Raw genomic sequence first — 14,700 nt, 5'->3', positions numbered from 1 at the left:
GTGTCTCCAAGTGAGTTCTTCACCGCATTGTTAGAAGGAGGACGAATGGGGATGTCAGACCTTGTAAGGAACTGAGAAGCCAGCATCCAGCTGGTTGGATATGGCCCTGACTTAAAAATAAAACTGACTGGGGACTTCCCTGGTTGTCCAGTGGCTAAGACTCGGTGCTCCTAATGCAGGGGGCCCAGGTTCCATCCCTGGTCAGAGAACTAGATCCCACATGCCACAACTAAAGATCCCACATGCTGCAACTAAGACCTACAGCAGTCAAAGAAATAAATATTAGAAAGGAAAAAAAGAAAGTGATGTGAAAATTTGATTTTACAAAGAAGATGAATCAGGAAGTGTCTATTCACAGAAATAATCACATTAATTAATTATTACATTAATTATACCACATTAATTATTATATTAATTATATCACATTAATTATATCTTAATAGCACCTTCTGGAATACTTTAAAATATTCAGTTTATGAAACTTTGATCCAGTTTTATGGAAGACTTTAGTATGGAATGCAGTTAATTTCATTCCCTATAAATTTTCTGCATCTGTGGCTCTAGATGGCTATGATAATATTACTTTATCGGGAACTTGTCATGTGCCAAGCTGTGCTAAACACTTCAAAGGTGTATCATCTAGGGAAATTCTTGGAATATCTTTTCTAATAGAAAACCTGACATTGGCGAAAGGAGTAGTTGAGAACTTTCTAGGTTTTTGACTCAGCAGTTCTTTTCTAGGACGTTATCTGCCAGGCACATTTGTACATAGATGAAGCAAAGTACGTGTAAGGTTATTCATTACAGAAACATTTAAAACAGTGCCAGAAAGAACCCGAACATCTATTATCAAGGCCTGGTTCCATAATGAATGCCCATACCTTCTGTAACTATAGAAACACAGGAAGTGTTGGCTAAGTGGATAAAACAAGACACAAAGTAGGGTGTTATAGTATGGTACCATTTATGTAGAAGGAAACATGAGTGTGTGTGTATTTGCGTGAACAGGAAAGTCACTCAGTCGTGTCCAGCTCTTTGCGACCCCATGGTCCTATACAGTCCATGGAATTTTCAAGGCCAGAATAATGGAGTGGGTAGCTTTTCCCTTCTCCAGAGGATCTTCCCAACCCAGGGATTGAACCCAGGTCTCCTGCATTGCAGGCGGATTCTTTACCAACTGAGTCACAAGGGAAGCCCAAAAATACTGGAGAGGGTAGCCTATTCCTTCCAGTGGATCGTCCCGATCCAAGAATCAAACTGGGGTCTCCTTCACTGCAGGTGGATTCTTTACCAACTAAGCTATGAGGGAAGCCTTGTATTTGCTTATAGACGCATAAAATATTTCTGAAAAGGAGGTGGTAACATTGTTGACTCCTGATAGGAGAACTAGGTGGTGGGAAGGAGACAAGAGGGAAGTTTTCACCATGTGGCCATTCCTATGCTATGAATTTTGAACCATGTCAATGTATTATCTATTTTTTAAAATGAATAGGTAATTTAAAAATAATATGTACACTAATATCATTTTCAGAAATATTAACAGTGGCAAAATTTTAACAGTGGTTAACAAGATGATATTGTGGATGATTTAAATTTTTCCTCTTTATATTTTTCTGTGTTTTCCCAAGTGTGAATAGTGTGCATATATAACTTGGACTTTCTGATAGTAGGAAGGAAAGATGGGAGGATTGGTTCTGCAGACGAGGAGATTATTAAGGTACAGGGTCACCCACCTAGAAAGTTGCAGAGGTGGGATTTGAACCCAGGTCTGTCCTACTCCAAAGCCCATGGTCTTCATGCTTTCCACACACACAGATGCCTGCCCACCGTCTACCCCACTACAGCTTCCGTGGTCCTCCTCTCCTGGGGACCACACTGAGCTATGGTGAAACAGACACAAGGAAATCTGAGGAAGGTCCAGTTTCCTCCTCCAGGGGATCTTCCCAACCCAGGGATCAAACCTGAGTCTCCTGCATTGGCAGGCGGCTTCTATACCACTGAGCCACCGGGGAAGCTCCCAGGGTCCAAGTAAAAATAGTTAATTGTACTGTGCCTACCCACGTCCTGGACGTGATAATGCTCTATAGTTATATAAGGTGCCACCAGTGCAGGAGGCTGAGTCATGGCTCTACAGATCCTCTCTGTATTATTTTTGTAACTCCTCATGTGAGTCTATAATTATTTCAAAATAAAAAGTTAAACAAAATATGGGGTACCAGGAGGTCATGATGTGGAAACTTTACTGGACCTTGAGAGGGGTCACCATGCACTGGCCTCCAGCACAGCGTCCGGCCTCCACCTGTTGCCAAGGAGCCCGTTCATCACCCCACTGTTCACCAGGCCCAGGGATGCAGGTGTTCTCCACGCCTGCTGCCTCCTTCCCTCTAATTCAAAACACATGCCGTAGTCCCTGAACCATCCCCACAAACATGCAGTCCTTTAATAACATTACGTTTGCCAACAGTTCAGATTCTTAGGTGAAAGTAAAAGACTGTTCTGTGCATCATAGCTCTTAGATTAAGATGGCTTAATAGAGCCAAATTAGAGATTGTTCATTTACACACATTTTCACACAGCCAGCTCCTGTGATTTTATTTATTGTACAGTGTGAAGGTGAGAAGTAATTTAGAATGAATTAACTTTACCAGACATTTAGAGTGATAAAATACTGGATTCTTCCTACAATGCAGCCTTAACACAAGTGGCTGATAGGAATAAAGCTCTCTGTTGAGATTCACCTTCTGTTGAATAGAAGGAAGACAAATTGTGATGGCCCGGTTAATAATAATTCTGTATCCATCACTGAGAACAGACCCTGTATCATTTATTATGATTGCCATTCACAGCCAAGACACAGACTCACAGTCATGGCTCAAATTCTAATTATTTCACCTAAAATAACTCTTGTCTTGTTCAGCTGCATCAAAATTCTGTAAGTGAAAGATGACTTGTTGGATTGGAAGCATAAATGGAAACTCTTTTTCCCACAAACAGAAAAGCACACTACACAGAAGTTTTGCATAATTGTTTCTTTGTAGGTTTTAGTCACTAGATACAGTTGCTTTGGGTTAATTTCATGTTTTAAGAATCCTGTAAAAATCCTGAAGAAATAAGCAGATTTGGGGCTTTGAGCACTGGCACCAGCATCATTTGAATTTGGTCTCATAAATGAAAGTTCAGTAAACGTGTGTTATCTTTCCTTGCAGGCAATCTTTGAGCTTTCTCAAGGAGAAGAAGATTTAATAGAGGACTTGAAATTGGCAAAAAAGGTACATTCAAATCCAGTGGTCCTTTGAGTCACCTCCTGCTTGTTTTCCTCTGAGTAATTTCACAGTTCTAAGACTGTACTTTATGATCACTCTTTTTATGACTAAGACAGGTCATAAAAAATTTGAGAAGAACCTACAAACCAAGTAGTAGGGAAAATGGCTCAAAGCAAGAAGGCTCTAGACCTGACACCTTTAGGGCTGGCACCTGTGCATGTCTCTAACGCAGTCAAAGAATACCTCAGTTTAATCAGAAAGTGTTCATGAGGCCTGGCTGCACATGTATTTCATTGTCCTAGAAGTCTCACAGGCGGGACTCCCTCAGCCCTGGGAGGGAATGTGCAGGCATCTGAAATTGGAATGGTGTCTTAGAAAGAAAGTCATTTGAATCCCATAAGTGGGTAAAGTCATTCATGAAGGCAGTTGAATACTGGCTTGTTAAGTTAGGGTCTTTCATATGGAAACTTGTCCGTAATCACTTTGTGTGTGGGAAGGGAGAGGAAATTCATGCCTTGTAGTCTATGTAATCTTGACAGCCATCCTGCCTCAAAAACCTTTCCATTCCATTGTCCCCCATGAAGGCTAAAATCCAGACTTCCTCCTGTGACACTCACAGCTTTCTCAAAAAATTGCAGGGTGGGAAAGATGCTTCCCTTCTTTTAAGTGTCCTGTGTGTGTGGATGTGCTCAGTAGCTCAGTTATGTCCCACTCTTTGCAACCCCATGGGCTGTAGCCCGCCAGGCTCCTGTGTCCATGGAATTCTCCAGGCAGGAATACTCATGTGGGTGCCATTTGCTTCTGCAGGGGACCTTCCTGACCCGGGAAACTAACTTTATGCTAATATCAAGTCCCATCTGTAGCATTCCTGAGAGATGGCCATCCGAGCTTTTGTTGGATACAGCCAACAAAATTGAGTTTTGGGCAGGGTTGAAGATGAAGAAGATGGGGAGGACAGAGAAGGCATTTAACTCTAGCAGACCTCTTGCTGGTCATAAGTCCAGCTCCTCCTTCCTCCTCCAAGATCAACCTCCTTACCTTTTTCACTTGTATCCTTTGCTTTGCTGGTCCTGTTTTCCTGCAAACCCCTCCCTTTCATTTCAACTATCCATGTCCACCTGTCCTCCAGAAGCAAACTAAAATCCCAGTTCATTCAACAGTATTTACTACCTCCTCCTCTGTGCCAAGCACCTCATCTTTAAAATATCCTGTAGCCAACCCACCTCTAATTCTCTGATCTGCTAGAGCAGTTATCATCTGGTGAATTTTTGCTGCCATGTGACATCTCTCCTATTTTTAATCTTAAACTTTTTTTAACATTAATTTTTCCATACCTTTTTTTTTAATCTTCCCAGTGAGCTTTATAAAACTCCTTGAAGGCAGGGACTCTGCAGTCGCAGTCTCTGCAGCGCCTTGGGTATAATCGTGTATGCATGTATTCATGATCAACCCAGTCCATCCCAAAGGAAATCAGTCCTGAATAGTCATTGAAAGGACTGATGCTGAACCTGAAACTCCAAAACTTTGGCCACCTGATGTGAGGAACTCATTGGAAAAGACCCTGATGATGGGAAAGATTGAAGGCAGGAAAAGAAGGGGACAACAGAGGGCAAGATGGTCCGATGGCATCACCGACTCGATGGACATGAGTTTGAGCAAACTCTGGGAGTTGGTGATGGACAGGGAAGCCTGGCATGCTGCAGTCCATGGGGTTGCAAGAAGTCAGACACAACTGAACAACTGAACTGAACTGTGGTTTACTTACCATTAATAAGAGGTGATAAGACTGGCAGAGATTTTGCCCTCTTTGCTTCGATTTCATAGTAAAGGATGCCAAGCACCTTTTCTCCCCTTCACAGTTTAAATACAGACTGATTGAAAAATAACCTAGTGGTAACTAATTTTGTACATAAGGGGAATTTTTCAAGCTGCTGGACCTTCAATAAAGTTAATTTTTAAAACATCATACAAATCAAATCTGCTCTATAGTTAGAATTCTTGCCCTTTCTGAGATGTAAGATATACTAGGGGGAAAAAAAAGTTTGAAAAAATCAACTTTGGTTTATCAACAATTGCAAAGGCTGAAGGCAATACCGGATTCTCATCTGCTCCAACCACACCCATCTGCTGTTTGTGCAGCATTATGGGAGAAGTCACTGGGGAAAGCCAAATACTCTGTTACTGTGTAGGGCCTCTCAGAAGCCATTTACATTAACAGCTTGCTTTCTCTGATTGTAAATGCGTGCTTCCATCTCTTGCCCTTCTTGTGCAGGCCTATCACGACCCCATGCTGAAACTCTCCATAATGACAGAACAGGAGTTGAATCAAATTTTTGGAACACTGGACTCCCTGATTCCTCTCCATGAAGGTATAATTTTGTTCCCAGGATGAGTCGTGACTTGTAGCATTAACTGAGTTGTCTTATAACAAGTCACGGTTATGTAATAACGTGAGTAACCCAGACTTTCCCAGCCCTGTTCATATTTTGAGTGCCTAACAAAATAAGGACTCTCTTTGTTTTCTCACCAGACCTCCTTAGTCAGCTTCGAGATGTCCGCAAGCCCGATGGCTCGACTGAGCACGTTGGTCCCATCCTCGTGGGCTGGGTAAGAAAAGTTCTCTGGCTTTGACTGAAGATGATTTTCAGTAATGTCAATGGAGTTTCATTTTAGCTGGGCTTTTTTTATAGGCAAACTTTTGGTTTCACATCAGAAAAAATTAAAATAGCAAGTTTCTAGTATAATTTATCATTATATTTATTAGCCTTTATTGTCTCAGAGCATGGAAACAATTTTTTTCTTATTATAAATGAACTGCATTTAAAGGTAACATGGCCTTTGTGCAATAAAAGAAGTAAAGACCCACATGAAATTGTTACTAGTTTCACATCAAATTAAGTAAAGCTAATTAATATTCACATCAGGCCAATTACAACTATAACTATTAACTCTTTTATTCTAGTGAAAATTTAAGGACAGCTTCCTGTCCATCACTAAGAAAGCTTTATTCATGCTACACACACAAAAACAATTTCTTATGGTCAAATGTCATTTCATAAACAAGGTAATAACTAAATACTGTTAATGTTTAGCATATATCTGATCCTGTGTAACTTCTTACGAGAGCTGGGTATTATTCTGATCTGTATCCCAACATAACCCGTACCCTTTCATAATTGAAGAAATTAGTTGTGAGTTTAGATTATGGTGTCGATAGGTTTTTGGTTCTGGGGCTGAGTTGGTGTTTTACCGAGCACATACAGTGGTTGTTCAGTTGTAGTTTATTTTAGACAAGGTATGCACTTGCTGTTTTGCCACAGGCCCCACTGCTCCCTATTATGCATTTCTATTTCCCTCTGTAAGTCCTTGAGTGTTCCACCCCTGCTCCAGGTGTTTTTCATTTGTTTTGAAGCAGATGATGAAAGCAGATTACTTTGAAGACTTCTTCCAGGCAGTATTAGGTCCCTCTGATCCACAGTGTTCCAGAAGAATAGGCAGGAAGTGCCACAGTAGCAGAGCTAGAGTCATTCCACTATTTGGAGAGTGTGTGAAGATTATAAATCCTGTTGCCGTGTGAGTTCTGTTTATCCAGTTACACTTTATTTGTATTTTAACCTTCCTAAACCTTCCAGCAAGTAAGCTTTGCAATTGATCTCTCTTCTTACCTTAATGCTTCTCCATTACTGCCTTGATCAAGAAATTTGACGGTTTCATGACTTAGCTTAAGTCCAGGAGTGAGTTTTAGCACTGAGGCTGAAATATCCCAAGGGTATCTGAAAGTCAAGTAATGTTCTAAGATGAATAATTTAGAAAATGTGCCTTAATATTTCAAGACAGATCATTCATCTTATTTTTTTTTTTTTACTTTTCATTTTATTATGAGCCCTGGTAGATGTCTTAACTTCGTTAGCCCACAAAGAAATTTCTCTAAAGAGAGTCAGCCAGCTGGAGACAGAGGAGGTGTAATGAGATGAGAGAGTCTGCCTTACTGTTTCTTAAACTTCTTCAGTCTGTGGACTGCTTTGGTGGGAGAAGGAACAACTTCGGAATGGCACGATGACGCCTCTGTTTTTGATGAGATGGCAGTGTAGAACTATAAGGTTTCCTTAGACATCATATACAAATTGTCTGTTCATGCAAGAAGCAAAAATGAATGCAATTTGCCTTGTTACTTTTCTTTTTCTGAAATAAATGCACTTTTGTTAGGAAATTGGTTTGATTTGAGGGTAGGTTTTGTAGTCCTTTTCTGTACATACGCCAAAGACGTCTGACCATGCCAGTCCATTGCTGTCTGGACACTTAGACATCAAATGGGAACTTGCAGCTTGAAGAGCAGCCTAAAATTACACAATTGGCCCATTGTTACCAGATCTCATGGGAAATGGTCCTTATTTATCAGGCCTGATGAGCTGTTAAATGTTTTCCCTCTCTTCACTGCAGATGTGTCCGTGCGAGTGGGAATTGTAAACCAAGGGGTACATCTGTTTGAGTTCTGGTCTTTTTAACAGAGCAAAATAAACATCTTAGTAGACTTTGAATGAGAAAAGTCAAAGCCCATTCCACCCATGAAAAATTGATTTATTTCCCCCCAAAGGAAAAAAGTGAGCAAAAAAGCTCTTTTAAACAAGTAAGCCTCCCAAGTGGGATTGCCCTGACCAGTCCTTTTGACCTTAGAATGAATCAATTGCTTTTGCTTTGAAGACCTTAAAGAGAGTGGTGGGTTTTTTCAGGGAACCACCTTCATTACTGGAGATCAGTAACCATGGGCTGGCCTGTTCTCATAAGCCTCCCTTTCTCATAAAGAAACAACTTTCCAAATTACATCTTCATGCTAACATTTTTTCAGTAATAAAATAATTTATCAGCGCTGCAGAGCAGCAAGTTCTCATGTTAATTTGAGTTCTAATTAAATTTTCATTCCAAAGAGAGAGTCAGGGTACATGGAAGCAAAAAAAAAAAAAAACCAACTTTGTTCTATCACTTTTCATAATGTTAGGAAGGTAGAAAGAATTTCTTAAAAAAAAAAAAAGAAAGCATTTCCCTTAGTCTAAAAGATGGGGAGTACTTCAGAACTCTCAGAGGTTGTGGGGAGGACAAATACGCTTCAGACTGGTTTTGTCTCCAGCTAAGCAAGTAGTTTTGCTTCTCTAAACCACAATTTCTTCAATAAAAATATTTTTGGAGTAAATAGTAATAGCTGGTAGCTACTAATTTTTAACTGGGAACCAACCTCCTGTTAATGCTTTTTATCTGCTGTATCTCAACATCTCACTAAAAGAGGATATTAGTATATGCATTTTGTAAGTGAAAGGCTTCTGAAGGGTCCCCTGACTAGTAACTCAGTTAGGCTTTGAACGTGATTCTCCCTGTTCTAGAGTTATTGCACTGTATTTGGAAACCAAGATATGTGTATTCTTCATTCCCTATCTGGTTATAGATCACTTGTGGCTTTTTCTAGCCAGTGAGCTGAACCAGATAGTTTTTCAGGTTATGCTCAGGAAATGAGGACCCTGTCAGGTGTGAACACAGGACCAGAGCCAGATTTGGTTTCCACGGCAGCAGGGGCGGCATGATCAGAGAGAGTAATGGCCCGTTGGACAGCAAGTGGCAGCGTGGTCGGTGTTCTTAGCTAGAGTACATCTGATGGTTACTACTGATTTGTTTCTCCATAATGAAAACATTGGGCATTTCCAAGTCTTTTGAAAAGGCAAGGAAGTGGAAATGAAATTAAGAGGTCCTGAATCTCTAATTAACTCTGAAGATCTGAGTTACAAGCCACAGTGCAACATGTGGGGTGTGTCTGTGTGTGTGTAAGTTCTAATTGTTATTACTTTCAAACACAACATAGAGAAAAGAATTTCTGTAGCCCTTTTAAATTCGAATAGAGAGGTTTTTTGTTTTTGTTTTCATTACATGTAAGGAAGGTACATGTAAATGTACTGAGAAATGTTAAACTCAACAGTGAACTTTTTAAACATTATGCATCTAGGAAGTTTGTGTATGTGTGCATGTGTATAGGCACCAATTGTCATTACTTCCAAATATAACACTGAGAAAGGAATTTCCAAGAAATGTTAAACTCAACAGTGAACTTTTTAAACATTATGCATCTAGAGTGTTTGTGTATGTGTGCATGTATATAGGCACCAATTGTCATTACTTCCAAATATAACATTGAGAAAGGAATTTCTGTAATTCTCTTTAATACAAATATAGATTTTTAATAACATGTAAAGAAAGTAGACATTTCCAAGGAATGTTAAACTCGACAGTGAACTTTTTAAACTTGACTTCCATGGTATCTTGTCTGATGTCAATCACTGAGAAAATAATTTCGATAAAAGGTGTAAAAGCAGCAGCAGAACAGTTAAACTTTGACCCATTGTTCAGATGCCGCTGCAACTTTTTTTTTTTTGCAACTTATTTTTAAGCTGAGTTCACAAACCATCAAATATTATCTAATCCAGTAATCCATTAAACGTTAATTTATTAGTTCATTCAAAATACAGACTTTGTCTGCTGTATAGTGGGCCTAGTGCACAGCACTGAGGATGCAAAAATGAAAGACCCTCTTGCCACCGTCTCACACTGAATCATTCTACAGAACAGGCGTTGTGGTAGATGTGACTTCCTAGTCCAGGGAGGGAAGCAAACACTGTAGGACCATTGGCTGCATTTTATTGCCTCTGGTGACCTTCTGGAAGCTGACAGCTTGTACATGAGGGTGCCATCATAGGGAGGAGTGGAAAGGGGAGATGAGCAGCCCTTTCACTGAGTCTTTGACCTTGTGTTTGCACCTTGTGACTAATGGATATGTCAGGAAAATTAGTATTTAGCTGGAAGGGAGATGGTGGACTCAAAAGTGTTCCAGCGTCTTAAAATTTATTCTTTGCATAGGGCTTCCCTGGTGGCTCAGTGGTAAAGCAACTACCTGCCAATGCAGGTGATGCAGGTTCAATCCCAGGTGGGGAGAGGGGTGGAGAGCCCTGGAGAAGGAGATGGCAATGTTGGCCCTCCAGTATTCTTGCCTGAAACATCCCATGGACAGAGGAGCCTGGCAGACTACAGGCCACAGGATCACACAGGAGTCAGCCAGGATTTAGTGACTAAACAACAACAACAAAATTCTTTGCATGGAATTGTGATATTAACCGTAAGGTATATTTTGGCCTGTCAGAACTAATTTAAAAGACATTTGTAAATGATTTCTGCATCTCATTTTTTACTCATTATACATTTGTTTTAACTTCTTGGATTTCTTTATAATTGGTCTGCCTTGGAATCAAGAACTTTAAAACCAGTGTAGGTAGAGGTGCTTGCTCTGGGCCATGCAAAGGTCTGGGCTGTGGGGTCTGACTCCTTTCTTTTTGTGCCACCAACTCTTCTAGATTAGTTTCTTATTAATAATTTTAAAAGAACCCTCAAAAAAAAAAAAGAACCCTCATTAAAATTTTTTTTTTCCTTTCACCAGATACTTTTGAAAGTTTAAGACAATTCTGTATGCATATGCAATAATCCCCGTTGAGGAAAATTCTGAATTGTGTGCATATACAGTAATTCCAGCTCTTTTGAGTCTAGCTTAGATTGACAGAAATGCAAACAAATTATTGAGGTCTTAATAATCAAGAAAGTAAACATGCCACTAAGAAAATAACTGTGCAAGCAAGCGGGAGCCTAAAGAGCTATCTGTCTGTTGCCTGCCACTTTGAAGATTCTGTGTGTGTCTCCTCCAGCCATGCAAACAGAGAGATGTTGGGCAGGCCTGGAGACCAGTTAGGCTTTGTTCAGTCCCAATGAGTGATGTCAGCGTGTAGCTTCAGAGCATACTTGTTCTAATGCTGCACCCCTCCTTTCATGTTCCTTTCTTAGTTACCTTGTCTCAGCTCCTACGACAGCTACTGCAGCAATCAAGTAGCTGCCAAAGCTCTGCTGGACCACAAAAAACAAGATCACCGAGTCCAAGATTTCCTGCAGCGATGTTTAGAATCCCCCTTTAGCCGAAAACTAGATCTCTGGAATTTCCTGGATATTCCAAGAAGCCGTCTGGTGAAATACCCTCTGCTTCTTCGAGAAATCTTGAGGCACACACCAAATGATAATCCAGATCAGCAGCACCTGGAAGAAGCTGTGAGTTTCTTTCTCTCCTTGGTATTTCCCCAGTGGCTGGAAGATTGGGTAAATGTGTGAATGAAGGGTCCCTGGGTACCAGGACACAGGAATCTTGGGTTCAGGGCTTGACTCTTACATCAACCATGTTTTGATTTAGTGAATCAGTGCTATTCCTAATCTGTGAAATGCAGTATTTACATGAAATGCACTCTAAAGTCCCTTTGACTCTAAACTTTCTTGATTCTGAATAGGTGACTTTGTAATCTGTTTGTTGCAATTCCTGATTATTACGGTAAGATCTCTGTAAAGATTTTAAATTGAATAGCTTTGTTTAGTTAGCAAATGGAAGTTTCCTTTTGCCTTTTACTGAAGCCCATTTGTGAAGTCAGCACCCACTTGAAACCCAAGTTTCCTTGGCTCCAGATTGACGCATGGAGCCTAGTCAAATCTATTCACCAGCAACTGTATTGGGTATGGGGTTGGGTGGTTTGGGAAATATGGATTCTTCCCTAGCAGGAATGTAAGACCAGGAAAAATTGGATCCATATCATGGGATCTGGTGACCTGTGACATTCTGCCCAGAGAGCTCAGTTCTGGTTGCGGTGCTCTGCAGGACAGGGCAGAGGAGATGACAGGCCAGAGGCGCAAACAGCCAGGGCAGAGGTGTAGAGAAGTGGCAGGGTACATCATGCCAGCGAGTGCCATTGATCAGTTTGCCTGGGGTTGATAATAGTCAGAAAACAGCAAGAGAAGGGACTGAGGGTGGTGGTTCACATTGGGTATACGGTTGTAAATATCAATTTGAGACCCTTTTCCTTTCTTGTGCTTTTGTTTCTTAAGTAGCCTAGATTCAGGTTCAAATTCCAGCACCGTCACTGGCAAGCTGTGTGATCTTAGACATGTAACATTGCATCTGTAGCACAGGGGTCAGCGGAGACTAGGGACAGGGAAGCAAGTGGGGAGGATGTTGCAGTGGTCCAGAGGCATAGCCTTGGAAACCTGCTCAGGGAGCTAGCAGTGAGGATGCAGGCTAAGAGACCAGTTCTAATAGTTCATTCCCTGACTGGATCTGGGACAGTAATGAGCTGATAAACAGAGGTGATTGGAAAATCGATCAGAAGCCTTGAGTCTGTGGAGCAAACTGCCTGTTTCTTCCCAGAGAGGGGCTTAATAAGATCGGGTTGGCCAAAGAGTTTTCTGTAAGATGGTATGGGGAAAACCCAAATGAACTTTTCGGCCAACTCAATAGTAATTAGTAACAATAACAGTAGTAAATAGTAATGGCAACAACAATAATAACAATAACACCTGCTGACATGTATTGAATACCTAGTAAATCAGCTTTATGTGATTGTCTAATGGGTTATGTATCTCACTTAACCCTCATACTAACCTGTGAGAAAGCTGTTCATGTTAGGGCCATTTTCCAGATAAGGCGTGGGGGCATTAAATAATTCGCCCAAGTCTGGGCCAACAAGTAATGGAGTTGATATCGAAGACTGCCAGTCTTACGACTTCTCCACTTCTTCATGCTCCTCTGCCACAGAGCTGAAAGCCTGGCTACTTTCTTAAGCCCCTGTTGCCTCTGGAACTACAGAAATCTGTCTGGCCGCCAGGCTTTATGGAGGGCCTCACCAATCCAGAGCTGGGCCAGTTGTCCGTGGAGAGACAGAGAAGAACAGGAAAGACTCTCCTGATTCACAGGGTGTTTGAGGTGTCTGGCAGGCCCAGCATACAGACCAGGCTCCCAGTCCAGCACAGCGGGGAATGCAGGCAACAGAGATGAGGCCCCGCTCACTTCTTCACGTCTGTTTTTATTACTCGGAAGAGCAATACCGTGGCCTCCTCTCCATATTTCATCCCAGCAAGTGTGTGGTCTGTAAGAATGAGGACAACAGGGAACTCGACCTAGTCTAAATAATTACTTTTGTGAAGAACACAAGCCTGCCCTGAGTTTTCCAGTAAAGATTTCTTCTTTTTAAAACGCAGCATGAAAGAATAATGCTTTGTTTAAAAACAAGAAAAAGAAAAAACCAGTAAGCTAAAGTTCGAATTTAAAAACAGATAAGAATATGATTGTTTGCAATACACCAGTCTCCTTAGTGCATAAAATTCTTCAGGCTAATTTGCCAAGTTCTTCAGGCAAATTTACGTGTGAAGCATGGTATACCTGCATTTGAAAATGTCTGCAAAGCAAGTCTTCTGAATGTCCATTTACACTGTATAGGCACAGCAATTTTTTTTTCCTCTTCTCTACAAAATCCTTGTGGCATTATCCTGGATGAACAGAAATGTTTAGCCCTGTACTCTTGAGCGCATCGTGAATGTTTGATAACCGTAAAATACACACTACCATCATAGCTTGACTAATATGTTCCCTGAATAAATTTTCCTCCTATGAGAAGGAAAAAATCAGGGAACTCTAAATAAATTGCTTCTACACCAAGCATTCAGTCTTATGATTAGATCTAAAGAAAGATCTTGTTTTTTAATGTAGTGTGTAAACTACCACATCTGTATTAGAATTGCTTAATAGTGCTTTGAAAGGTTGATAGAAATTTCCCCCCAAAGAGAACATCTTAAAATAGGACTTTGGATACTTGTATATTCCAGATCTGGTTGTTTAATGTTTTGTATTCTAAGGATTGTTTCAGTCAGAAAATTATCCTGCAAGCCATCTCTTTCTTCTGCCTGCCACTGCTCCAATTCCACCCCCCCCCCCAAAAAAAATCACTGGAATCAATGGAAAGAACAGTCCTTTTTTTTTTTTTTTTTTTTTTTTTGATGCAACAGCAGTGAAGCCTGCTCTTCTTGGTCCATGTCAGGAGCCAGCAAGTAGATGATATTACCACACAAGGGGGGAGACAGACAGGGCTTTCAGAGTCTACATTGAGAATGACAATTCCAGCATATGGGGGTTTAATCCTTATTCTGTTACGGATATCTTTCATCATGTCACTTTACCAGCCCCTGCCCTTCAGCGTGAACCCAAATGAGAAATGCAATGATAAATTTAATTTAAATGCACAGCTACCATGACTGTTGGTTATTGGCAATATCCTATGTGTAACTTTATTCCTTGCTGCAATTCTGCAAAATAGATTCCTCTCGAGAACTGGTACAGAGAGATTAGACATGGCATGCAGGTATATTAGTTATGTATATAACTGAATATAAATATAAAAGCAGTATTTTCAATACATGAAAGCAGACCCAGAGTCACTACAATAAATACAGATGCAGAATATGGAATAACACCAAATGTTTCCATTCTTTTGTCTCTTTTTATTTTTTTTCAAACACCAGAGAAAGAAGCAGCATTTGAGAG

General features: G+C 40.6%; 1 protein-coding gene across 7 annotated transcripts in view; it reads left to right on the top strand.

Annotated features, from left to right (window-relative positions):
* The window catches only part of ARHGEF3 (Rho guanine nucleotide exchange factor 3), a 315,821-nt gene that overhangs the window by 290,765 nt on the left and 10,356 nt on the right, over positions 1-14,700 (top strand). For all 7 annotated transcript variants that reach the window (XM_043441932.1, XM_043441929.1, XM_043441928.1 and 4 more), the window contains 4 exons: positions 3,207-3,269; positions 5,536-5,632; positions 5,794-5,870; positions 11,133-11,390. In XM_043441932.1, the coding sequence (XP_043297867.1) occupies positions 3,207-3,269; positions 5,536-5,632; positions 5,794-5,870; positions 11,133-11,390 (495 nt within the window). The remainder of the gene's footprint in view (positions 1-3,206; positions 3,270-5,535; positions 5,633-5,793; positions 5,871-11,132; positions 11,391-14,700) is intronic.

Source organism: Cervus canadensis, chromosome 22, assembly GCF_019320065.1.
Source record: "Cervus canadensis isolate Bull #8, Minnesota chromosome 22, ASM1932006v1, whole genome shotgun sequence".
NCBI lineage: Eukaryota > Metazoa > Chordata > Mammalia > Artiodactyla > Cervidae > Cervus > Cervus canadensis.
Note: the sequence above shows the minus strand (reverse complement) of the source record. Positions and strands in the feature narration are given on the sequence as shown.